This window comes from Necator americanus, chromosome V (genome assembly GCF_031761385.1).
Source record: "Necator americanus strain Aroian chromosome V, whole genome shotgun sequence".
Lineage (NCBI taxonomy): Eukaryota > Metazoa > Nematoda > Chromadorea > Rhabditida > Ancylostomatidae > Necator > Necator americanus.
In genome coordinates this window covers 11,521,083-11,546,757 of record NC_087375.1, presented here as the reverse complement: position 1 = coordinate 11,546,757, position 25,675 = coordinate 11,521,083, and the positions used below count along the sequence as shown (strand labels likewise).

Genomic DNA, 25,675 nt, shown 5'->3' with positions numbered 1-25,675 from the left:
ATGGTATATCCCTAGGCAAATCATCTGTTTATTTAAACGAAACGAAACTATTAATACCGAGCCGACTAGGCGAGCGGAGCGTTTACATAAACAGAAACATCACTAACCGAACTTGTGACTCCATTGAACTTCTGATCCAGATGACTAAATGTGATCAGGAAAACTAAAAGTTTCATTAGATGGGAATGATCAGAACAGACAACAAAATCTACATCTACACATGTATTTATTCATTTATTTAGCTATTTATCAGGTCACGAGTGGAATTCTACCTGAACTTTTCTGGTAGGAACCACCTAATTGGTAATCCAAGGAGTCACAAACGGAATGTGGATGTTTATTTCAATAATATTTAAGCAGAGAAAAAATAGAACGTATAAGCAACAGAGCAACACTACAAAGTCTATTCTTACCGTTATTTTATAGATATATTCCACTAGTTCTCACAAGAAATAAAAGTATCCAGTTCTTGATTCTTCAACATTTTCCGTCTTCAGGGCTTCATTGTTTTTTTAAACTGAATTAGCGACTCCGACTTTCCAACGATTTATCGATGACGCGACCATGTAACAATTGACGATAAGATAGGATACGAACTGTGTGTCCGCTGCTGAATCGAGAACGCCCATCTTTGGGGCTTAAACACGACACATCGTTGCACTCGCAATCGTCTCTCGGCTCTCATCGCCGTCAACGTCGCCAGATGCGATTCGCCGTTCGCGTCGCGACCATCGTTGTCGCCACATTTTTCACCAGTTGTTGTATTATACAACGATTTATTGCTGTTAGTGAGCCAATGTAAGAATTTTTTTGTTCGGGATTTTTTTCAAGAAATTAATAATTAACACTTAGCTGACACACTCTTCCTAGTCTTCAATCAAAAAAAAGTACGTCAAACACTCAAAAAAGTAGAAGGGTACACATAGAACCTACTTTTAGGAGGTTGTCTCAACAAAACCTAAGAAAAACTCTTTTAAAGGATATTTGAAAAGAGTTCAATGTATTAAGGAATTCACAGTATTGGGCCAGAAGTATAATCATTCCAATCATTTGGAAATTTAACTGCTTTTCAGCGGACGTACCTTGAATTATTCACCCCATTCACTTCTTTGTTTACTTTTGTTGCATTCTTTATGTCACCTGAAATTTTTTGAATCTGTTGCACTTCACCAAGAAAAATTATATAAGCTTTTATAAGAGTTGAGAGAAATCTGATCTGTTTTCCTCGGAATCTTCACACTACATACATTATTATATTTCTACATTTAATTAATTCATTTAATTACTTCAAATCCGATCTCTACCATACATTTCTACAATTGAAACAAATTTCTCACAAAATTTTATCCACACTCTCTCATTGTATAAATCTTCACCTTGTGAGCGAACAAGTTTGAAAGTAAATAAACGAACAAATATTTATTCATATTGAGAGTCACAACCGCATTTTTTCTCTCCTCTTCCTTAGTTTTCTCGCACTTTTTGGAAGGTTGATCGGAAACATACTCGAACACTTTTCAGTGTGCTTTTAAAATATGTAAAGACTGTTAGGATAGTGGGTGGATGAAGTTGCACTTTTAAATCCTTCTTCTCGTAGGAAATCTCCCACGTTTTTCAGACATTTTTGAAGGATAGCAGCCGGGACTCTTCTTTTTTTCTGGAATTTTTCACAAAGAAATAAGGAACACTATGCACAATCGAAGCGGACCAAAATCATAGACACTTTTGCAGTATCGCGAAATTCTCTCGCTTGAAAGGGGCACTTTTTTGCGCTACTTCATCTTCTTCTTAGTTTCCCCCAGTGGGTTCATTTCATGATATCCTCTCAGTCAATTATGCTTCTTTCACATTATAAATTTTGCAGCGGATTTTTTTTCCTGCCATTTACTTTCTATTCATTAAATAACTCCACCTTTTATGTAGCTCAATCACCTGTCCGCTATTTCACGATATCCTTGCATTTATAAGAGTGGATGATGTTGATGAATTGAGTACTATTTTCTAGCTCTATGTCCTTCACCGTTGCAAAACGTTGTTGAATCATAGCCCGTTCCAAGTGCTGGTCATTAGTCACCATTTAATCCATCCCAAGAGTATTTTGACCTAAGAACAGCCAAGCACCGAGAAAATGTGGATTTAAGTACTTTTCCTTTTTTAATGAACGGCTTGCAAACTTTCTTGCAACATTCGAGGTGAGCGGCTGCAGAGTATGCTGTAACCCTCCTTCAAAAATCAGTGGTGTTTAAAAATAGGAATTTTTGCGATTCTTTTACATCCGACAATTTTCCTTATGCACTTTAATTCGTTAGGAAAAATTAAAATTTTGAATTAAAAAAAAATTGCAAGAATAATATAATTAAAGTATGAATTTTTTTAATATAAAATTTCGATTATAAACTACAAAGGAACAGTAGCAATTTGTAGCAGTATATTAACATTTACGGAAGAGAACTTGGACCTTAACATATTACAGTACCAGATTCAATACAGTCAAACCTCAGTGAGGTCCTCGATCTTTTTAACGCCTTAATCTTCTGCTTTATCATGTTCTCTTATCAGGACCGGCAGTAACCCTAATCTTCCAATTCGGAGTCGAGCGTGAACGCTCCCTTGTCGTACTGTTGTACCATGCAGGCAATGTAGAGCACCAGAAAGTAGCATATTTAACATGCAGAGACTCAGAGGTGCGCTAAAACGGATCCACGAGTTCTGCACAGTTCAGATTTCCTGTTCACAAAGGTCATATTGCACGTACATATCAGTCATTGTTTATACGTTCAAACATTCTCTGTACACTGTTTTTCCATGATTTTGCGCAACATTTGCCCCACTTTTTCACAAGTACCAAGTTGGTGATGTAATCAGCAGTTTTGCTACTCACTACTTAGGTAACGGGTGTTTTCTTTTTTGAGACGAGGTTCGTGTTACGCACTGATTTGCTGTTTTTCAACAGCTTGGCGTTCTCGAAATAATTAACTGTGAGAGGCTGCAGCTCACCACCCTCAAGGGTGGCGCATTTCAAAGATTGGAAGGGCAAAACATCTTAAACTTCTTCTCTGTGCTGAATCCTCCACTATTCCCCAGGGTCATTCATCTCTTTATCTTCTCGCCTTTGTAGTAAAGATTCGAGTTGTTTTTTTTTTTCTTTTTTTTCCTAAGCTTCTCTTTTTGCATATTTGTAGAGATTGGAAAGTGCAATAGATATACAATGGATAAGTGCGCTTACGACTTATGACTTATATTTGCCTGGGCAACCACTATACATGTTCGACTAGAGCAGAGTTTAGGGCTGACAGAGTCCCATCACACGGAGAAACTGTGTGATTTGACGTGGACTTGTCATGGTAGCTCGGAAACACATCCCACATACGAAACCGACCTGAAACCTAGTACAAATGAGTAATCGAGCGAGTTTGCGAGACACTAGGTCCCTTGCTCATCCCATTGCAGTCCGGTTAGAGCTAGCGAAGCGGCTGAGATTGAGATCCCTCGCCAGCTGCACCCATCCCTGCACAGCTAGTGGAACTAGCTATAGTTCCACAACCGCTGACTATATCGCGCCGCTTCGATCGGAACTGCGTGCGCAACTGCATCAGGTTTCAAAAGTCCCCTGTACTTACAGTAGGGTCAAAACGACTTGATTGTACGTACCGGCGACTATGTGTTAGTGGGATCCGTTGCATGTCCTGGATACGGAGGAACGGAAGTCACATGAGAAAAGTGACCAGTGACCTTTTTTTCATCCCGTTCGCAAGTTGAGACGTAAAATAACCGACCATATTAATCGCTCACTGAACACAGCGCAACCCCATGACTTCCGACAAATGTTGGCGTCCTTTCCGTACTTTTAATCTATCGGCTTCAAAACTAATCGCTTATGGAAAAAGATGAACTTTGTGAACAGTGCGAGAGAAAGTTTCTAGGAAAGAAAGAAAAACTTTTAAAAGTCCACTTTTCGACAACCAACTAATTCAAGTTTTTGTTCTTTTAGTTTTTCTTCCGTCTATACTTAAATATTTATGTTATATTATTATTATTATTATTTATATTATTATTATTAGTATTATTTATTATGAAACACATCGTTGTTGTCATATTGTTGTATTAGCACGTCATTCTAAGTCGTTAGTTGGAATTTGTTTGTTTATCAACTTCCCAGAAATGCAGCACGTTAGAGGAAGCAAAAAGTGAAGGCTCGTTATCTTATCTTGTTCCAGTAATAAAAACGAATTTTCTGCGGGTATGTCCCGTAGAGTAGGGAGATTTCTAAGGTGTGACAAGTACAAAATGGAGTTTGAAAATGACTAGCACCCTGTGGAAGAATCTCTCAATTGTAACGAGGTATCTGAGGTCTCTAATGTCAGCTCTTGTTCCAAAACGTCAAAGGGTAGAAGTCTGATTTGTGCTATTTTGAGTGCTTGGCACTCATTTTTGTGTGCTATCACCCGACATCAACAAGACGTAAATATATACAATATTGTATGGAAAATAACAAAGAGAGAATGTGAGATGATTGTCCAAATGATTATACAAATGATTAAAATCGTATAGACGTCCAGTTAACTAAATTATTATTCGAAAAAAAAAAATGGGGAAGAATTCTTAATCGAGTGAATTTGATTAATGAACTTTCGGTCTTGACGAAAAATCATCTTCGTTCACCATTCGCAAAGTGCATCATTGCATAAGCAATGAATTCAAAACTTTATAGATTAAAAGCACGAAAAAAACGACGTCAATCCTTAGTAGGGGTGAAAAGTTTGCGTCCTTTCCACTTAATGGGCTATCAATACGGCAGCAATTATCGATTAGTGATCTTACCTGAGGCAGACGTTTAGTCTCATGGTCTGATCGACACAGATGTAACTCCGCTAGGTTCACTCTCGTGAAAGAGTGTCTCTATTAACAAGAATATAAACCATAGTGACCTTAGACGTCAAGAAACTCTTTTCGATTTTGGTGGCATCACCAGATCTCAGAACACAAGTCAGATATGTGGCGAGAAAATCCAAATGCTATGTAGTGATACAGTCTTTTCCAGGGCTTCTTGAAGGGAATTATCCTTAAATTTTGATCATGGCAGACTTTCATAAAGAAGAAAAATTGTGCCGTGAACGATTTTCAGTCGGAAGACTAGCATTCAAGGGCAACGGTAAACTGACAACTATTGTAGTGCATGCAAGTTGCAGATCTCACAGATTTCCTAGCAACTCCTTTCAGTTTGCCGAACTGATGGGTGCGTTAGAAAAGACCCAAAATACGGAAAGAAAATAGCAGAGACAAGTAGCAAAGGAGCAAACGCAACGCTAGCATTTGTATTTTTAAAGCAAACTAGGAGAAACATTTGCTGCACTCAGCCGCGCTCTTGTTTTTGGAAGTAAATAGGTGAATCAGTAGGAGCAACAAGAGCTAAGCATCAGTCTTAGTGGATCTAGGACATGTAAGTCAAAGTTACTAAGAGAAAAAAAAACGGATAAAATAAAAAGGATAAAGTCACTGGCGTATCAATCCACTCGGGATGCGCCAACGCGTTTTACTGGAATTCGTAATCGATGAGGTCTTGGAACGCATGTTGGCCTATACAATGACTTACAACGGTAAACTGACATTTAAAAAACGGATAGAACATCCAGAAATAAGACTGTTAACTACATTTTACCCGAATTTTCAACGACAACCAAACAAGTTCCGTTTAATTCAGGACGATGAAGAAAGGATATTCCAACCAAAAAAAGTAAAAGTAAAGGTAAGTAGTAGAAGAGTAAAAAAAAGAATGAACCGGAAATTAATCTGGTGTAGAGTAAATACCCTTCTGTATACCATTTATATCTGATGGAGTTAGCGCTGCCATTCGGCGATGTCTCAGAGGACCAAATCTTGAAGAATCTGTAGCGATCGTATGCACAGCTCTCCCTAGCAATCTTACTGGCATCACCCTACGAAACTGAGGTGGTACGGATTTCAGGAGGAGTATTCGTATACGGGATCGTAGATTATGGAGAGGGGGTGATTCCGTCTGCTTCTTGCTAACTGGCGTAATAAACGGCCCAGAAGATACGGCTTCGGGCGCGTCCTGGCGCACTATTTTCTACAAGGAGTTCCACTGGAGCGCACCAGCCTTGTGCAGCGCCGTATCTTCCGGGCCGTTTTTTTACGGCAATCAGGAAAAAATGGACGGAATCACCCAACTCTCCTTAATCTACGATCCCGTATACTAATACTCCACCTGAAATCCGTACCACCAGACCGATCAGACTCGTGGGGTGATGCCTTTAAGGTTGGTGTTCTAAGTTCTAAGAGCGGCAGTCACCTCATCACAGGTTTCTAGCTGAGGCAAAAAATCCGTTGACACTACGATAAACCTTACCCTTCCACTTGTACTACCAACAGCATGCTTAGGATTTTCTTTGTTGGGCAAGTAGGGCGTTTGATAGAACAGTCACGTTAGATTTGATCCTTTCAAGCTCTGAAGAAGGCGATTTTGTCGAAACGTTAGCAAATGATAAAGGTTGTAATAACCACACATCCAGCTCGGATTCGAGCTAATCATTTCATTTGTCGATTGTAAAATTAAAGCAGGAGCCAAGATTGTTAGCAAACTTTATTACGGCTAACGTTTCGGCGTCGCCGTCTTCATCAGAGTCTGGAAAGTCAGATCATTTGAAGTATATTCCCTCAAATGCCTCATCCAGAACAAGTCATTGTTCCCTAACATGTACTTTCAAAATCGAAACTAAAAGACTCCAAATCGTTGTGTTTACCTAAGTAGCCGCGTTGCCATGATATTAACGGACCTGACGTGATAGTAGCGGTGATAAAACCGCTCCGCTGATACTAATTAGGATGCGACCACATACGAACATAAAGAGCTTGCTCTGTTTCGGCAATAGATTGTTCGCCGCATGTTTTGCACGAAATTAAAGGCATCACCCCACGAATCTGAGGTGGTGCAGATTTCAGGTGGAGTATTCGTATACGGGATGGGAGACTATGGAGAGGGGGGTGATTCCGTCCATTTCTTCCTAATTGCTGTAAAAAACGGCCCGGAAGATTCGGCGCCGCACAAAGCTGGCGCGCTCCAGTCAAACTCCCTGTAGAAAACAGTGCGCGGAAGCGCCTGAAGCAGTATCTTCCGGGCCGTTTTTTACGGCAATTAGGAAGAAATGGACGGAATCACCCCCCTAGTCCATAGTCTCCCGTCCCGTATACGAATACTCCAGCTGAAATCCGTATCACCTCAGATTCGTGGGGTGATGCCTTTAAATAAACTACACCAGAGACCATGCAGTCGCCTGCCTTACCGAACGGGCATATTACAGGGTGCGTATCCTAAAGTACCCGCAGCCTCTGCGACATCCCCATATTACCCTGTACAGAGTCAGGCAAATGCGATCGTACATCCTGCTCTTTTCTCTTTTCTCCTAATAGCTTTAGCTTGCATTTCATACATTTCATAGATTTCATAGATAGATGCTGAGGTTCTAGTGTCCCTACTGACGCAGCTATTCAATTCCGGTGATGAACTGTCGATTGATAAACTACCGTTTTTTCAAATGGGAAAGCCATTTGTCAGTTAAGACCGATCTTTGTGCTCCATGAACGTTTTTTATGCTCTCTAGGTGCGAGTACAATTTGATAACAGCAATGTTGAATGTTCGAAACGGCGCGGTGGAAGCAGTTGCAACCGAGGTGGAACCAACGTAAATTTCCTGCGATGGGTGGTGCCAGCAAGGGCTCCAATGCGCTCCTAACCGCTCCTAATCGCTCCACCGCACCGCCTCGAAAGAAGGTGGGTACGCAATTGCACCGTTTTTCGTGTCCTTTTGACCCTACTATAGATATAGAAACCCTATTTTCTGTAAATAAGTGAGAGAAGTTCCTCATTTCATTTCTATTCGCTTTGTTTTGGTCAAAAATTAGAATAAAAAGCAAATACAATCGGCCTAAAACGTATGGATATCGGGTACAGTAGAGTCAAAACGACATGAAGCACGATGCAATTGCGTAAGCGGCCGTAAGCGGTGTACTCGGCGAAGGCAGTGCCAGGCTGTCTCCATGACCACGACAAACTCCTTGGAATTTTTTTTTCTTGTTTTGATCATTTTTTCTTTTTTCCCAATAGTATTGCATGATCTTCTTGAATCATAGAGATCATAGAGTCTTCTTGAATTTCTTCTCCAGTCGTTTTATAAAGATTAAACTGATAATTATCAGTAGTATTAGTTCGTTATTATTAGTTTTTATTATTAGTTATTATTAGTATTAGTTATGATATATGGGGTGGTCACAGCCCATTGTTTCTACCTAGGATTTTGATATGTATTCAATATATTGATGCAGGTTAAGAAACGTAAAAAATAAAAGATTCCATAGTTCTACTCTTTTTCCCTCGAATCTGTAAACATCTTGAATTGACTCGGCTGTGTCTCAGAGAAAAAAACCCTCTCCGAACGTGTTGTTAAAGCCCTCGCAATATATTTAAGAGTCAACGAAGGTCAACCGGGGTTACCAAGTGCAAGGTTATTTATCAAGAACCCTGAAAATCAAACAAGTCAGTCCAACTCCTCATAGCTTAGATAATAGACAATAGATTGTTATGCTTTTGAGCGGCTCTAGGGATTTAGCTCGCATAGATTAGATTTCCGGTCCATCTCTTCTTGCAATCCTGCACGATTAGCGTTTTTTCAGTCATAGCGTAGTAGTCAATCCCGAAATCCTGCTGAAAAGAATGCTAATCATAAATAGGCACAAGAATAAATAGGGCAGAAATCCACTTCATACAGAATGAGGTCATGGAGGGAATTTCGTAACAGCGAACTATCAAACTAGCAAAAACAGATTTTTCTTGGATAATAGTATTAAGGGACTCTAGTCGTCCGCTGTTACATGAGGAATTATGTCAGAATTTCAAACTCTGCAAACCAAAATCGCAGAGGCGCCATATTAGAAGAACAAACCACAAAACTAATGGGATAAAAGAGCTTCAGCAGGACTATGTAGTCCTATCCATGAGATATTATGCGAAAAATGATTGAAAATCAATTGAAAGAAAGGAAAAAAACTGAGGAGCTTGTATTGATCTGTGGAGTCAATCCATCACCCGCATTTACCGAGAACGTAACACGTAACTCTTTCGCAACACGTTTTGCGAAGACTGTGTTCATTTCTACTTATAGTCAGGTCAAAACGACATGAGGCACACACAGTTGCGTAAGCGGCTGCGCTCGAAGCGGCGCGGTAGGGATCGTGCAAGCATTCCTGCTACCGCCACCCATCTCTGCGGTTCGCCACGGTCACACCTCAATTCCAACCGCTGTCTCCACCGGTAGCAAGAATGCTTGCACGATCCCAACCGCTACGCTCCACCGCGCCGCTCGAGCGCAGCCGCTCACACAACTGTCCGTGCACATTTGTTTTTTTTTTCTTTGTTACCTTCCTTACATTAGTTTATTCAGGATCGTCGCAGTGCAACAAATCAACCGGACGAATGGCTGCACAGAGAACCAAGCTCTCTCATTCATCGGAATCAACAAATCTGCCTACGCGCTTTACGCCATATACGACGAACGCAATGGAAACATGGGATCGCGCCGCGTGCGTGTGTTAGTGCTCGGCCAGAAGGTGGGCGACTATAGGTGCCGATTTCCACAAGGGACCATTGTGAACGCGGAGAAATTATACGAGATGTCCGAGAATCATGCGATGCCATTTGGTGTTTATTTTGTGAATTGTGGACCACCGGCGAATGAGACTGTTGAAAACACAGTAGAGGTAGCTTTGTGGTCTCATGCTCTATTTATAGATTTTACCCTAATTAATATGGTTTTTGCAGATTTCTCAACGTAATTCTCATTGGATCAGAATCCCAGTAGTGTATCGTATTCCTGACGAAACGACGATCAAAGACTATAAATATCAGCTCACCATTTGTCTACCATTTATTTTTGGTAATCGGTACTCAGGGAAATCGCTTGTTGAGGTTTGTTCCTCGAACATTTTTCTTTTTTTATTCTGATTTACTGGAGTTCCTTCTATTCGTTATTGACTGCTGGAATTTCTCGTCAACGGTTTCTGTTCATGCACTTGGTAACGGAGGGGTATGAAGAACTTTTTTCACCTCTCAGATAACGTTTGCTTATTTATTTTTCTATCAATCGCTGTTACTAATCAATTCCACCATCTATTGCGTTATATCCTGTGTAACTTCACTTTTTTTTGTTCTACTGACTATGACTCACGTAACCCTAACTCAGTGCCAAGAATTCTGCAACTGGTGCAACAAGTTAGCAACAATTGCTCTACCTTTATCCTCGAACCTGAACGATGATTGGAGCGTCAAGTTCGAGTTCGTTTTTTGAGAAGTAAAACGTGATTTCATCTCTCATTTCTCTCTTTTTTCTACTTTTCTCCGCTCTCTTTCGCCTTGAGACTTTGGAGTAGTCTAATTTATCAAGCGAGCTCTACTTCCTTGGCACATACGCGCTTCTTATTCCTAGTTTTTATGTTTCCTTGTACTTTTTAGTCGTGAGGTTAACTCATCTTATGCAGGCAAGCAAATCATTTACAAATTATCAATTAATTATTTCGACCAGGATATAAAGAAGGTGCAGTCAAAAAAAAAAAAAAAAAAAAAAAAACGAGTGAAGGACCACTACTGCGTGTAATATGGAGTAGTTGTCCTGCTTTTAACAGACAGTAGTATAATAGTAAAGCATAAACGCTACTTTTCTTGTTTACGCGAGAGAGAATGAGTTAATATTTCTGTGAATGTAAGCGTGAATGGGAGCGCGAACTATCGTAATATCATTCGCGTTTACACTTCCTGTCAATATTTTGGTTCCTTCGACCATCGCATCGCGATCTTATGTAACAGGCGATCGATTCCACAGAACAAGGGCATATCACCTACCATACATACGATAGTCGAAGCCGTTGCTCCGGCTCCCTTTGCTTTTGGACGGTTAGCGAAAGGATCGCTTGAGCTATACGCCTAGACCCTCTTCGCCTAAGGAGGATAGGGCTCCTTCCTATAGAACCTATGGCAGCGACGCGCGGAACAGTCCTAATGCAGCGAAAAACTGGAAAGAAACCGTCGGCAGGAAGTACGAAGTGGACTCTAAAGTGGACACTGCCGTCGATTTCGTTATCATCACTTAACTTCAAAATTGCGTGTTGTTATATTTTTTGACTCAGCTGTATCATGCACTTGACAGTTTAGTTAACATCCCGGATATATCAAAAACAGTCTTTACGTTCCAGAACTCATCATTTACGACAATACTGGTTAGCTCTGTAGCCTCTTAATCTATCTCAGTTTCCTTCGAAGATCCTTGAAGCTGACAGCTGGTCAACATCAATATGAACGTTTGATCCGGTTATGAGCGAATTGTTTCTTGAATAACTCCGCAGTGCTGGGATTGACTGATTACAAGAATTTGGCATGTGATGAAGCATTATATCTATTTCCCAGCATGTTCCCTGATGCTGCTAACATCTTTTCTTCAAAAAGAGAAAACACACGTGCAAACAGCTGATCGAATACAGTACATAGTAGCCAACAGTTTACGCGATTTGACGTAGGACTTTATTTTTATCACTGCGATAGTGATATTCACGTCATTTCGTGTTAGCACATCGATCTTTGCTAATAGTTGAGAACGGAGGAGACTCATACTTCGAATAATGTTTTGAAATTGTGGAGGTTTGAGAGAAAAGTAGATGTAAAATCAAGTTTGATTGTTCTCCAAATATAGAACTGACGCGTTTAGGGAAAACCATAAAATCTTTCATCTATGCTTAGAAAGTGTTGATAGAAAAAAGCAATTCTAATTTCACAAAAAAATGTCGCTACTGTTATTTCTTATTGATCGATGAAGGCGAGCGAAGCGAACACCAAAAAAGCCTGAAGTCCGGCTTTAGCCGGACGTTCAGGCTGGTATATAGTCGGGTCAATACGACATGAAAGACGAGTGTAGTTGATGTGCATTTGCATACGCGCTCGAAATGGCGCTGTGGAGGCAGCAGTTGGAACCGAGGTGGGTCCGTCGCCAACTGCAGCGATGGGTGGTGCCAGCAAGGATTTCACCACGCTTTTTTTTTTTTTTTTTTTTTTTTTTTTTTTTTTTTTTTTTTTTTTTTTTTTTTTTTTTTTTTTTTTTTTTTTTTTTTTTTTTTTTTTTTTTTTTTTTTTTTTTTTTTTTTATTTTTATTTTTTTTTTTTTTTTTTTTAAAAAAAGTTAAAATTTTTTTCCCCTGGAAGCCACTCACGAAATTAAGGCAACATTTAGTTATCGAAAAAAGGTCCCGGGTACAGCAAAAACCTTAAAAATTAATTGCGTAGGAAACTGTTTACATAGTCGTTTAAAACGGAAAGAACTTATTCCTCAACCTAATATATATATATATATATATATATATATATATAACATAAATAAATAGACTAGTAAGTACTTCTTATCAAGATTCTCTTCTTAGTTCATGGAACTAAATCGAATCCTGGGTGTCGATCATGTCACTGCTTATCTTAACGAATCCGAAGTCAACACTAACTTGTCACAAGTGATAAAGTTCTACGAAAATATAGGGTAAAATTTCATTCCTACAGTAGATTAGTCCGTTCGATGAAAGTATCATGCATTTTCAGTGTTTTAGAAGTTGTTCATCTGAACATACCTGTTGCTCCTAGTAAAATATGGTATCATGGACAGCTAGTGGCCGTGACAGGTAACGAACAGATTTTTTCTTAAAAATTGGATGTTGTAATGCGGAGTGTAATTGTGGCAGAAACACAACCTAGCAGCGAGTTGCCTCCTTAGCTGGTTAGCCTTTACGAAAGCAACCAATCACAGCGTTTCACTGGCTTCCTACACCTTCAAATGAAACATTCATAGTGAAATACTTTGAGATTGTTTGTACCGCCAAATGATGGTGTCCCGATTCGTCGCATTCCACGATCTGGACGAGTTTCTCATTCCCCAGAAGTCCGAACTATTACCGCGCACTGCGCCATTGTTGGCTTTGCTCAACACGTTAATGATCAAAAATGTTGCTTCAGTTCGCGTACCTACTCAGTACATGTATTTGAGGTGAGACTCTTTTCAGCTTCACTCAAGCTTGGTTTATAAATTGATGAATTGAAGTACAAACAGAGTCGCTTAAGAAAAAACGGTGAACTCATCACGTTGGAGAACACCTTACGGCGGAGTAACACGGATAAATCTTTAACTAAATGTGTTGTACGACCAGAAATGATATTCGAACAGGTAACCTGGTTGCAGTTTCATTCAGTAGCATTATAAATATCTCTACGATTAGCAGTATTTGCGACCTGGCCTGAACTGCAACCGATCTTCAACGAGATGTCATGAATTGCAGGGTATCCACCATACTAGTCGAGTAATACAGGACCGTTACAAAGCTGTCGATGGCGATGAGAACACCCTGCGTCTTTATCACTTCAAAACACGTGAAGGTAGTCAAACAGACCAGCGAATAGTGAAAGATTATGGAGATCGATTGCTGCAGAGATACAGAGAAGTCGTTGCTCAGATTGGACTATAAACGTTGCCTTGTTTCGAAACTAATAAGTTTGTTTTAATGCCGGTTATTCACGTATCGTGTGTGATTGTTGACGGGTTTTTGTTCAATACATATATTTTTTCTGTTCTCGAAAAAAAATTGATCAACTCCTTTCTTCTAAACGTACTCAATGGTTCAATATCAAAACAAAAATGAAAGAAACAGAAATGATCAACAAAAAAACGTCCCTATTCATAGCGCTCATATGACGAGCTGAATAAACAAACAAGTGTATTGATTAGCGATGCGGCAGTATTTTGAATGTAGACCAAATAACTACATAAACATGTACTTACAGAGCGAATAAGTAACGGTTATTATTTTGTAATTCAATACCGAAATGTAAGTATTTTTCTTTGGATGATAAAATTGCCTACAAATCTGATTACAGTTAACAATACATGTGTACGTGAAGTGTCGTGTCAGCACCTTCCAGGTTTTTTCTCCAGACATCTGCAGTATGCGAATGCGTTCCTGCGATCACGGCACGATCCACTGCGTGCAGTGATCATTGGCGGATAGACGATATCGTAATGTGATTCGCGGTCGAATCGGTACTGTACAGTGACGTCCAGAATGTTCCCAGCAGCACTTTGTAAAGTACAGTTCTGGTAGATATATTCAAACTGCAATTTGCTTCAGATTCATAACCCACTTCAATTGTGAGGTTTTCTTTTTGCTGGGGAAAGGATATGAAGAAAAAAAACTCACTTCCGATCGTCTTTTTAACTTCTCCCCTTCTGGGACTTCAATTTTATTTCTCATTCTTTTCCTTACCATTACATTTGGAACACGGATATCTGCCTAAAACAGTACGATTTTCAATTCAAGCCCAGAAGGAGAGCCTAGAACCTGTAAGAGGCGAGTAGAAGTAGCAAGATCTGTGACATTTGACGCACATATCTACATTCAACTAAACATTTCGTCCAAATACAAGCTTATTACTGCAATCTAAGACGGTTCAAATAGACTGCGCGCGTTCAAAACATCACTGCTAGGTAGCAGATGGTCAAACGTCCTAAGGCATGGTGGAGTATGCGGTTGAGTTCGAGGTGGGTCCTTCGCTAGCTTCACTCATTTTTGCACAGCTAGCCGTGCTAGCCATAGCCCATGCACGAACTCCACCGCGCCGCTTCGAGCTTAGACGCTGACACGACTCCATGGCTCTTTTTGCCTTGACTGTATACTGTATCTAAACATGCACAATGCTCACCTGGGAAACGGTCGGGAGATACCCGTATGATGTGCGCGGCGTATCCAGGAGGCTAATGAGCGTCCTTAATTGCACCGCGCGTCTCGTGAAAGCGTCATGATCGCTGCAGTAGCCTGGTTGCTCCTCTTGTGCTACTTCTTGCTGGCGCCCCGCCCACACTACCCTCTGTTTCACTTTCGCCCATTTCACCGTGTCTGCTGTTTGATACTCTATGATATGCCTCTGATGATATATCTTTTAACTGTATAGAATAAATTACTTTTTCCTTAATTTTTGATATTTTTAGTATGCTCTTAGTCTACTATATTCGTGCATCAGAACCTGCTGCGTCAATTTCCTTTTCACTCCTGTACTACCAAATTCGTCGTATCCACCGCTCTATTGCGGCGCGAACGTCGCTCGCGGCATTGATTAGAAAGCAACAGGGGGATGTAGGTGATCGTGGCAGTCGCGGAGGATGTGCAACTGGTGGAGCGGCAGCCCGTAATACACGGAGACGCGCGGCGCTGAAAGCAGGTCAGCAGCGGTCAGTTCTCACGGGTTCCTCTTGTCCCGCACCCAGCTCACCTCCATTTCACATTCAATAGAATTAGTTTTGAGACAGCTAAATTTTGACATGTATTTTGATAATGACATCTTCATCGCGACATAGTTCAGTGACGATTCTAGAAATAATACAACTTATTTGATCAGCAAAAAGAAAAGCCAGCTATTGCGGAAAGCTCACTCTCTTTTGCAGGCTCCGGTATCATGCAAAGGCAAAAATTTTGAACCACATTGTTATCGACACAGGACCTATTTTTTGGGATCGGTTGGAACAGACTGATTCCTGAAATAATGTATATATATATATATATATATATATATATATACGTGCATATATGTATATATATGTGTATATATACACACACGTATATATACATATATATATATATATATATATATATGTATATATATATATACATATATATGTATATATATATATATATATATATATATATATATATATATATATATATATATATGTATATATATATATATATATAGGTATGCAGGTATGTTCGGGATATCTCGTTTTCATTAGTAAACAAGAAACAATCATAAATACTAAACACCTCGTTTGACAGGTCGCTTCGTGCCGAAGCGATCATCAGTTATGTCCAGCAATGTTTCATGCAAGTCAAAATTGCTGAAATAGAGGGAATTTCTGGATGAAAAGTGCTCCTGCTAGGGTGCCTCCAATATAAAATCACAAGAAGAAAAAAAAAGAAAACTGAGGTAACAAAAGAAAGAAAATCTGAAAGACGTACGAAATAAAACTTTGTGTGTTGTCGTAAAGGTTCCGCATCGCTTCAGGATATGCATTAGCGAAATCGGGAGGTGGACGGATTGACAATTGCGGTTGTCTCTCCTCTAAAATACGATTTAATTTAAACTGTCATTATTAAACTACGTTCTAAGGTCTATCACTGCTTAAACGTACCAATCTTTCCTGCAAATGTCCTACTTATGGCGGATACCCTATTACCGTGATCTCCCATTATAATAAGAAGAGTGTTGTTAAATGCACCAGATTCCTGTAAATTGAATATATGTTGTTATGATCCTGCCATGCTCCATCGTCGACAGCAAATACGACAGAAAAATCTGGTGACAAGTGCTTTACTTTAGATACGTATTCATTCTGCCCCAAGGAGGACGTTGCTATAATCAAAGTTGCTCCCAGCCGCCACCACCGCTCCCTAATAGGCGTGTCGACGGAAAGCCAGATTTTCTACATTAATAGCTGATACTTTAGTATGTTCTTGCCGTTTTGGAATAATCTGACTTCAAACACGTACATGAGACATCGCAAACTCTCCTAGGAATCTGTTTTTCATAATCTCATCTGTACGAGTCTTCTCTCACCACCAGTGTGGCTTCGGAAAATATACTCACTTTCTTCTCTTTTTTTTCGTCTCATCTTTTCAGAGAATCTTCAGAACGTACCTCAAGGCGTCGTAGTCGATCACTGAGCACCTCATCGATCAATTGAAGATTGTTCGGTTGATCGTGTGTAATGCTGAAAAGACAGTAATTGCGTCTTTGAAACTTAAAGGCAGCCTTCCACGAAATTTTCGATGTCAGAATCTCTGCACGAGTAGATAGGGCCAGGCTGTTGTGCATAAGTGTGAGAAGAATCACGCTCAGTTCCTCTTATCTCTTACGTCTCCTTTTGATCCATTCCCAACGATGCAACCTGCTGTGAATGATAGAACGCTGACGACTCCAACGCATTCGCGACTGTGCTCCCACATTTTTCTGGATCTAAGGTGGAAGGCGGAGATAGCTGAGCCCTCTCACATTTGTGAACTACACCTCTACCATCACTATAGCAGAGTCGAAACGGCCAAAAGTACGTTGCAGTTGCGTAGGTGCCTGTGCTCGAAGCACTGCGCTGGAGCGCGATCGAGTGAGGACCCTTGCTGGCACCATTCTTCGTTGCAGTTCTCGATGGTCCTACCTTGATGCCAACCGCTTTCTCCACCGCGCCCCTTTGACTGCGCTTACGCAACTGTACCGTGCTTCAAGTCGTTTTTACTCGACTACATTCGCGCAGTGATCCCAAAAGATTTCGTGATATGCTGCTTTTGCTGGAACTGACAAATTGATGAGTATGTGTGTGAAGAACGGTTCTCACTCACCTCGTTATAAAACTGAAACTGAATTGGCACCTATCCGAATAGGTTGCCATAAAGCGATACCAAATATCGATGAACTGTTCCTGAAGGAAATCACCTTCAAAACAGTGCTTCCACACGTCATCAAGACCCTGAAGAGTGTAAATATTAATGGCGTTGACTTAACTTACTTTGACTAAAAGGCAGGCAGGTGTTACGGCGGAAACGCGGCTATCCGCATCTTCGCCGGGTGTGTCGTGCTCAAACATATGCAAGCCTATCCTCTTCGATCTTCAGCTAGAGTTTGGATAGAATCTATTCATCCATCGCCATTCCATAATCCCCTAAACTTCTCGTCTTGACTAAGCTGCCTGTCAACGTCAAGTGTCCTCGCACTTCTTTTACCACCTCCATCCAAAACTTTCTTTCCCGACAAGGAGGTCTTCTTCAGTTTAGATCTAGGAACATCCTCAGAAAAAATTGGACTAGAAAAAACCTCTTCATAACGTCACCGAGGGAGCGAAAATGGTTTTCTGTGATACTCCAGAAAGCCGGGCAGGGTGATGCTCTTTTCCATGTGGCATTTTCCGGTACACCATCCACTTCCGAATAGAGTTCTTCGTTATGGTACACCGTCGGCAAAGAGCAGCCTAACAGTCATCTAAACAACATTCTATCTATGTAGTCAAGCGTCTCCATCATCTAAGTCACCTTTTTGCTGTCGACGGTGCTGCCCAAGTCTCTGATCCATGCATCGCGACGGGACCAATGGCAGACAGGTGGACTGGCAGCCCGACTTCGTTGGCGATGGTGGTCGACAACAACGCATTGGTTAATGAGTTGAATGCCGAACTGGATATAGCCCATCTTTGCTGACTATCGATGACTGAGTATTTCCTCCACCACAGCAGCTCCGTTGAACGTTGACTATCGACTATCTCTTCCAGCTGTCATTGTTTATCAAGACCCAAATACCAGAACTCATCCACGAGTTCAATAGATTGTGCGCCCACACTGATTCTCGTTCAAGGTCTCGAGGAGACCCACATTTCATTAGCGCATCCAGGATCCGCTCCAAATCCTCGTACATTAAACGCAGTAGTTATATTCTTTGGTAATTCCTGGGTTTCGTGACGGTAAGCCTGTTCTGGAGAAATTATGAGCGTCCATATAGCGTGTCCATATTGATCTTCGGTCATTGGTCATTTGTGGATACAGACCAGAAAGTCCGACGCCGTTGATGGTTCTTCAATGACTGAATATTTCCTCCACCACAGCAACTCCGTTGAAAGTGTTGGGGATAGGCGCACACATCTTTATCTTGCAGCTATACTGCCTCAGAAGGGTACCGGCCTTTCTCAGGTTCTTCTCCACCCGCGCCATTTCAGACTTTGTCGCTTTTATAAGTTCTCACGACTACGTTTCAGTTGACGACGCAACCACTTTTTCAGACTCTTCTCCTGGCTGAAGTCACAGTACTCTGGGTACACATACAGAATTTGTACGTGGATCTTGTCTCAGCAGATGCAAAGGCGAATTTCTTGCACTGTTCTAAAATTAGGAGCGTTTTCTTTACACTCTTTTGAATACATTTAGTGAAGGAGTCAGCACTCTCATCTTGGTGCACTCTCATCTTGGTCCGTTATTCCAATACCAGGCTAAAGCCGGACGTTCAGACTTTGTACTGTTCGCTTCGCTCGCATTCAGCGAGCGAAATAACAGTAATGACTTTTTCTGTAAAACCATAATCGTTTTTTTTCTTCTATCAACGCTTCTTTCAATTGTTTCCTCAAAAATTTAGCCATAGATGAGAGATTTCATGATTTTCTTTCCAAACCCGTCAGTACTATATATGGAGAGCAGTCAAACTTGATTTTACATCTATGTTCACAATTTGGAAACATTATTCGAAGGATGAGTTTCCTCCGCTCTCAACTATTAGCACAGAATGATGTGCTAACTTGACGTGAACATCATCATCGTAGTGATGAAGATAAAACTCCGCGTCAAACTACGTGAACGTGTATTAGCGAGTATTATATAATAGCATATATATATATATATATATATATATATATATATATATATATATATATATAAGCAGACGTTTGTATGTATGTTTCCACTTTTTGAAAAATATGTTAGCAGCATCAGGGAAATATGACTGGAAATAGATACGCGAATGAGTCACAGAAACTCATTCTACCGTTGGGGCTCTTGCGTGCCATTCCGTCGCCATGGGACCCGTCTCACCCCATTTTATAGGTATCTGACTCCAGAGGAGAATTCGACGCCATGAAACCCATATCACCGTACTTTACCGCACTGGGGCTCTCGCGAACCAATCCGACGCAGTGGGACCCGTCTCCCTCTCTTTTTGGAATTTCGTGACTGAGACACACACACAGACGCTAGCACGTGACAGAATAAGCTCGTTATTATATGGCATGATAGTTTGCAAATTTGGAAGTGTACATTCACATAAAAGTTTATTTACCCTGATTAACATATGAAACTAACTTGGCCTATCAAAGCCAACATACATAGAAACGTATTTCTGGACAATGGTGGAAAGGTAGAGTGCTCGCCTATCAGGTGCGCGGCGATCGTTTGGCACCCCACCAGTGCAGAGTTTTGTATCATTATGGAGTATTTTCGTGACACACAGACAAACACACACACACACACGAACTAAGCCCGTTATTATATGGCATGATTGACTGACATCCGTTGGCGGAACTTCCTTCTGCATTCATCGTCTTTCAGATCTGCCAAGGCGAGCTTGGGTTGAACATCACGACTCCTTTTTTGGAACCGTACCATCAAGCTGAAAAGAACTGGGCGGTGGTGGGAATCGAATGCCACGAACCAGACCGCTCTAGATTTTCAGAGTTCTCACAGAGGAATGTTCCATGTCAGAACGAAATGAGTCGAGCTGAAGTTTAAGAGTCGGCATCTTTCGCTTTCGCTGCTCTTCTGCGTTAACTGGGTTTTCCTTTGCCAGGCAGGCTGATGGCGTCGATAGCTCCTTTAAAAGGATACAATGATCTTCGTTTGCTCGCAAAGATCTACCGAGCGACATCCGTTATTCGATGTTAGGTACGTGAGATTTGATTATTTTCCAAACGCACCGAATTGTTGTTGGAGTCCCATCTTTGCATTCGCATCAATCCCGACAATTACCTCCAGCTAGCTAGATATTTTGGACATCAACATGTCGGGTTCATAATAGAAAGGCGCTCTTCTTATGGTCTTCAGTGGGTTCCGTAGGTACTCATGATTCAGAGTTTGAGTCCTCTGCGATCCCAATACGAAGGCACATATTGACAACGTTGATGCTAAATCCACCAGGTTGTTGTAGTCATTCCTTACAACTACTGTAGCCTCCTAATTTCTTTTCTTTAGCATCGCAGCAGTAGATTGTGTGACATCTATGCTCTTGATAGGGCGATCCCTCATGCGCGTTTCCTACAATGCTGCAGACGGCGTATGCAGATACCGCAGAAGTCTGGATAGAGTGGCTTGTTGGAGTTCGCTTGACACCGGCAAACAGTTCAATGTTAGGACACGGATAATTTGCTGCCAAAGATTCTATGTTTCTCTTAGGCATTCGACCTCTCAGAGTTTGGACTCTAGCATGGTACTGGACGACAGCAATTTTTTGCAATATTTGGGAAGGTTTTGCGACATAACAGTGTGGATTATATAGCTCGTGTGCTCCCAAAGCGTATACTCAAATCTTTGATTGTGATTAGTGAAAGCAGAGCCACCACGAGCAGATAACAATTGGACTTGTATGCGTAACCCAATGTCAACGCTGATACAAGAGAAAACTGCAAACGATTCCAGCTTTCTAGTTGAATCAAGCAACAGAGCTCCTTTTTCATCACGGATATAAGCTTAAGAGTACTTACCAAATAAATTTGTACATAATACGCTCGATAATAATGTTGAGTGGGAGGAACGGTGAACCCTTAAAAGTTCACAATTTTGTACAGATTTATTGAGCAATATCTTGCTTTTTATTTGATCGGCCCTTCAAGAATGAGATGTCGATGGTTTAGAGTGATGAGAATAATGGGAGGAAATGCCCTCATCTTTTACTCGGCATAGCATCCTTCTCAAACCCATGAAAGTAGCAATTCAGCTATCACGTGTGTACTTACTTATATTCCTTGTAATGGCTCACTAACCAGTGAGTCTCTCGAAATAAATCTAATTTGAATGAAATCTGAACGACCACTATTTGTGACTAGTCACCACTACTTGGTAGTGTCGAGACAATTCTTTTCCTTCCAGTATTCGCCATTTAGAAACGATCAAGGAAGTAGTAGTAGCTGGAAAATGAAAATGTTTATCGTAAATGAAACAGAGTCACCTGGCAGGAAGTTCTTTTTCGGATAGTGAAATAACCCTCGAAATGTGTTCATTATGTCGTCATTAAACATCGTAACACAACCTTTTTCTGGAAACAGTTACATGCTACCAGCTGAATTAACTTGGACGTCTTCCATACCTTTCATTTTCTTCCAGAGGAAAGGAATTGTGTCCGGATCTATACCAACCCCAGATGGGAGAAACCTTGCTGTGTTCACATCGTTCTCCTTATCGAAATAAGGAAACCGAAGACCTGAAGAAAAAACTGTGGAATATTTCAGTACATTGGGGTTACTCAAATTCTTACCTTCTTTCACTTGTTCGGCCAGAATTGGTATCAAATTCACTGCACTATTGTCGCCAACCTATGAGTTCATTAACAGTCTGACACGAAAAGTTTGTCTCTCGAGTTCTTCATTCGGATGTTCGAGCTTCCTCGAAGTCTCAGACACTTAAAGGAATCACCCCACGAGCCTGACATGATATGGATTTCCGATGGCCAAAGACTAAACGGGTTCGTAGATTGCAGAAATGGGTAAAATCCTGCTTATTTCTTCTTAATCGCCGTGGATAACGGCCCAGAAGATGCGGCTTTGAGCGCTCCGGGGTGCTATTTTCTAGAACGACTTCTATTGGCTTCAGCCTTGTACACGCGCCGCATCTTCCTGGCAATTTATCACGGCAATTAGGAAGAAATGGACAGAATCACCCTCTCATCTACAATCTACGACCCCCTCCCCATAGGCATAGCACACCTGAAACCCATAACACCCCAGATTCGTGAAGTAATGCCTTTAAATTACCGATTAGCCATGTCTGTGATTGTGCGCATGTTTTTACACTTCAGATAAACCCGGGAACACTTATTTGGATCTCACTCAGTCTGGCTCTTCTTTTCTCGCATCTTAACATCTATATTGAACCTCTGCCGTTATTATTTCCAATGTTCTCTTGCTTTGAAACCTCGGCATATTCTGTCTATGTTTTGTGATAGTGTGCCTGCGAGGTCTTTAGATGGAACTCTTTATTTGCCTGACGTTACGGCTTTTTCGCCGTCTTCAGAGGCCTAAATAGAGGATGACTAGAGCAATGCTACGTTTATCCCGTCACGTGCCACACTACCCTGGGTCAGTGTTTCGACAAGCTTGAATGACCGTAAGACCCGTAAGAATGAGCCTCGTAAGAATGAGAATGTTTTGGACTCGGTAACAGAGGGCCGTACGAACCCTCGTTCAAGATGAGAATTCTTACGGTCCTCTGTTGCCGAGTCTGAAACAATAACAGGGCTGAAACCTCTACGAACACCTTGAATTACGAGAGCTGAATTGGCGTTATCGATATAGATCTTTTTGAAGATAATATTCCCAGAGATGCTGTAACATTGTCGAAACACTGACCCAGAGTAGTGTGGCACTTGACGGGATAAACGTAGCATTGCCCCAGTCAACCTTTATTTGGGCCTCTGAAGACGGCGAAAAAGCCGAAACTTCAGGCAAATAAAGATTTCCATCTAAAAACCTCGCAGGCACACTATCACAAAACCTCTGCCGTTATTATTCTGCGAGCTTATTCTTGACATGTGTGTAGTTGCGCATCGCTAAAGGCCAGTCAAGGAAGCTCTGTGGAAGCCTTAAGTTGTCTAAGTGATATTTCAATGATCGGTAAGGAAAAGTTTCTGGAAGACACTCAATCGATGTTGAATGAAGATGAAAGGAAAATATTAAAGGAAAAGCTAGGAGATGTCGCATACAGTTGCGTAATAAACTCTGCTTAAAGGCATCACCCCACGAATCTGAGGTGGTACGGATCTCAGGTGGAATATTCGTATGCGGGATCGGTTCCGGAGAGCTATTTTCTACAGGGAGGTCGATTGGAGCGCGCCAGCCTTGTGCACGCGGGCCGTTTTTTGCGGCAATTAGGGAAAAATGGACGGAATCACCCTCCTCTCCATAATCTACTATCCCGTATACGAATACTCCTCCTGAAATCCTTACCACCTCAGATTCGTGGGGTGATGCCTTTAATAAAGATCAATAACACATTATGCTACAGCTGAGACAAATCAATAGGTGCATAATATATGAAAATTCAAGGATCTTCTAATAGGGGCGCCTCTATAACCGTCAATTCCTGTTATTGTAGTTGGCGCCGAATGCGTTCAACCGGGTAGGCGCAACGCACCTTCGAACGGGGCAGAGCAGGGGGAAGAGGAAGCAGAGGAAGTTTTTTCGCAGACCCGTCACGCTCACCCGATTGACTACATTTGGTACTGATTACGCTTACCTTGTTGTATCCATGGAATGTGAGAAACCCCATCTTCTGCATTTGGAGCACAGTTTTCGGCATATGACGGTGGAGCTGAGCTCGAGCTGTGCTATCCAATCCAAAAATTGATATAGACATGTTCTTCCTGTCAAACACACTCGATACAGGCTTTATCGGTCTACCTTGAATGAGAATTCTTACGGTCCTTTGTTACCGTGTCCAAAACAATAACAAGGCTGAAACCTCTACGATTACCTTGAATTACGAGAGCTGAATTGGCGTTGTCATAAATACCGGTGTAGATCTTTTTGAATGTAATAATCCCAGAGATTTCGTAACATGTCAAAAAGAAGACGTCGGCATTCACGTAGAAATTATCATACTCAATCTGAATGTACAAGAATATTGATCAAACCATTCTAATTAAAGTTTCACTTACTTTTTCGCGGCTTGCTTCGTGTTCTATCACTTCCCTCCTTGTACTTCTCATACCTCCGAAAACTCTTGAAGCTGTGCAATTGTTAATTGTGACGGAGTCTCGCCACGAAAATGATCCATCCATATCGCGAACAAACGGCTCGTTCTTGAGTGGTTCACACACCACAGGCGGTAGAAGTCTGATCTGGCTCTGGTTAAAAAGAAAGAAATTAAGTCGTTTTCCACCCATTTAAAGTCGGTTCAAAATGACGTGAAGCTCGGTGCAGCTCGAAGGGTTGTGGTTGAGGGTGGCGGTTACGAGTGAGAGGGGACCCTTGCTAGTGTCATCCGTCACTATGGTTCGCGATGGTCCTAACTCCCTCCCACCGCCACCTCCGTAACTGAACCGAGCTTCAGCCTCTATTCCTTTCTGTTGACCCATACCATAAGTGACTAAAGCAGTAACAAGCTTTCTGCAATTACGGACAACACGGAAGGATATTGTTGTCATGTTCTAACGAACGAATTGGATCATTTTAAGTGTCGCTTTTGAATGTCTGGCGAGAACATTCACGTATATTTCATATATCGTCATCGTCTCACTGATAGATGTTTAGTCGGGTCAAAATTCGACGCCAAGTACGGCTGCGTAAGTGGCACTCAGGTTGCGTCTAGCAATGGTCCCAGTTCGATCACTACAGCTGTCCCCATCGCACCGATTCCAGCGCATATGCACTACTCTTGGAGTCATTTTGACCTGACTACACCACAGCAAAGCTTGCAGAACCGCGAGACTAAAGATCTGATAACGACTGTACCTTCATCGATGGCTCCACATCCTCAACCCACACGTATCTACATGCGTTTTCAAACAGATGTGTAGTTTCCGAGATTTCCTCATCAATTCCAAACACGATATTCCGACTTCTCATCGGTTTTTCTAAGCACTTATTCCAAAACTTTGATTTCTGCTTGTTTTTAAGAGAACTTAGATAGAAAATGGAAATGAGCAGCAATGATATGACCTAAAATAATGGATTAAGGCGCTGCAAATTCTCAAAGTTCCTAGAAAAAACGCACCGAACAAAGTGCTCGTTTCCTACTACGAGGCATACCACTTGTGAGCGATCGGATCGGTTACCACCAATAACTGATCGGTGGAATC

The 25,675-nt window shown here is 41.3% G+C and overlaps 2 protein-coding genes across 5 annotated transcripts; one reads left to right on the top strand and one right to left on the bottom strand.

Annotated features, from left to right (window-relative positions):
* Positions 1-703: 703 nt before the first annotated feature.
* On the top strand, positions 704-13,560 carry RB195_013566 (uncharacterized protein; the record flags this gene model as incomplete). Its single annotated transcript, XM_013450205.2, has 8 exons — positions 704-798; positions 9,456-9,771; positions 9,833-9,979; positions 12,475-12,584; positions 12,644-12,723; positions 12,905-13,085; positions 13,160-13,262; positions 13,375-13,560. The coding sequence occupies 8 exons, from the start codon at positions 704-706 to the stop codon at positions 13,558-13,560; spliced, it is 1,218 nt and encodes a 405-aa protein (XP_013305659.2).
* Positions 13,561-13,854: 294 nt separating this feature from the next.
* On the bottom strand, positions 13,855-25,623 carry RB195_013565 (uncharacterized protein; the record flags this gene model as incomplete). 4 transcript variants are annotated; one of them, XM_064203450.1, is made up of 19 exons in its annotated part: positions 13,855-13,951; positions 14,008-14,204; positions 14,290-14,382; positions 15,359-15,456; positions 15,519-15,620; positions 15,907-15,980; positions 16,102-16,204; positions 16,275-16,368; positions 16,781-16,853; positions 17,476-17,603; positions 21,366-21,424; positions 21,830-21,916; positions 21,968-22,081; positions 22,136-22,193; positions 24,112-24,275; positions 24,349-24,481; positions 24,533-24,721; positions 25,329-25,535; positions 25,591-25,623. In XM_064203450.1, the coding sequence occupies 19 exons, from the start codon at positions 25,621-25,623 to the stop codon at positions 13,855-13,857; spliced, it is 2,103 nt and encodes a 700-aa protein (XP_064059330.1). The 4 variants fall into 4 exon arrangements, with proteins under 4 accessions (XP_064059330.1, XP_064059331.1, XP_064059332.1 ...); XM_064203451.1 differs by lacking the exons at positions 21,366-21,424; positions 21,830-21,916; positions 21,968-22,081; ... (4 more) ...; positions 25,329-25,535; positions 25,591-25,623 and adding an exon at positions 17,643-17,720 and having other exon boundaries at positions 17,476-17,555; XM_064203449.1 differs by lacking the exons at positions 13,855-13,951; positions 21,366-21,424; positions 21,830-21,916; ... (5 more) ...; positions 25,329-25,535; positions 25,591-25,623 and adding an exon at positions 17,643-17,720 and having other exon boundaries at positions 14,001-14,204; positions 17,476-17,555.
* Between the last annotated feature and the right edge of the window lie 52 nt (positions 25,624-25,675).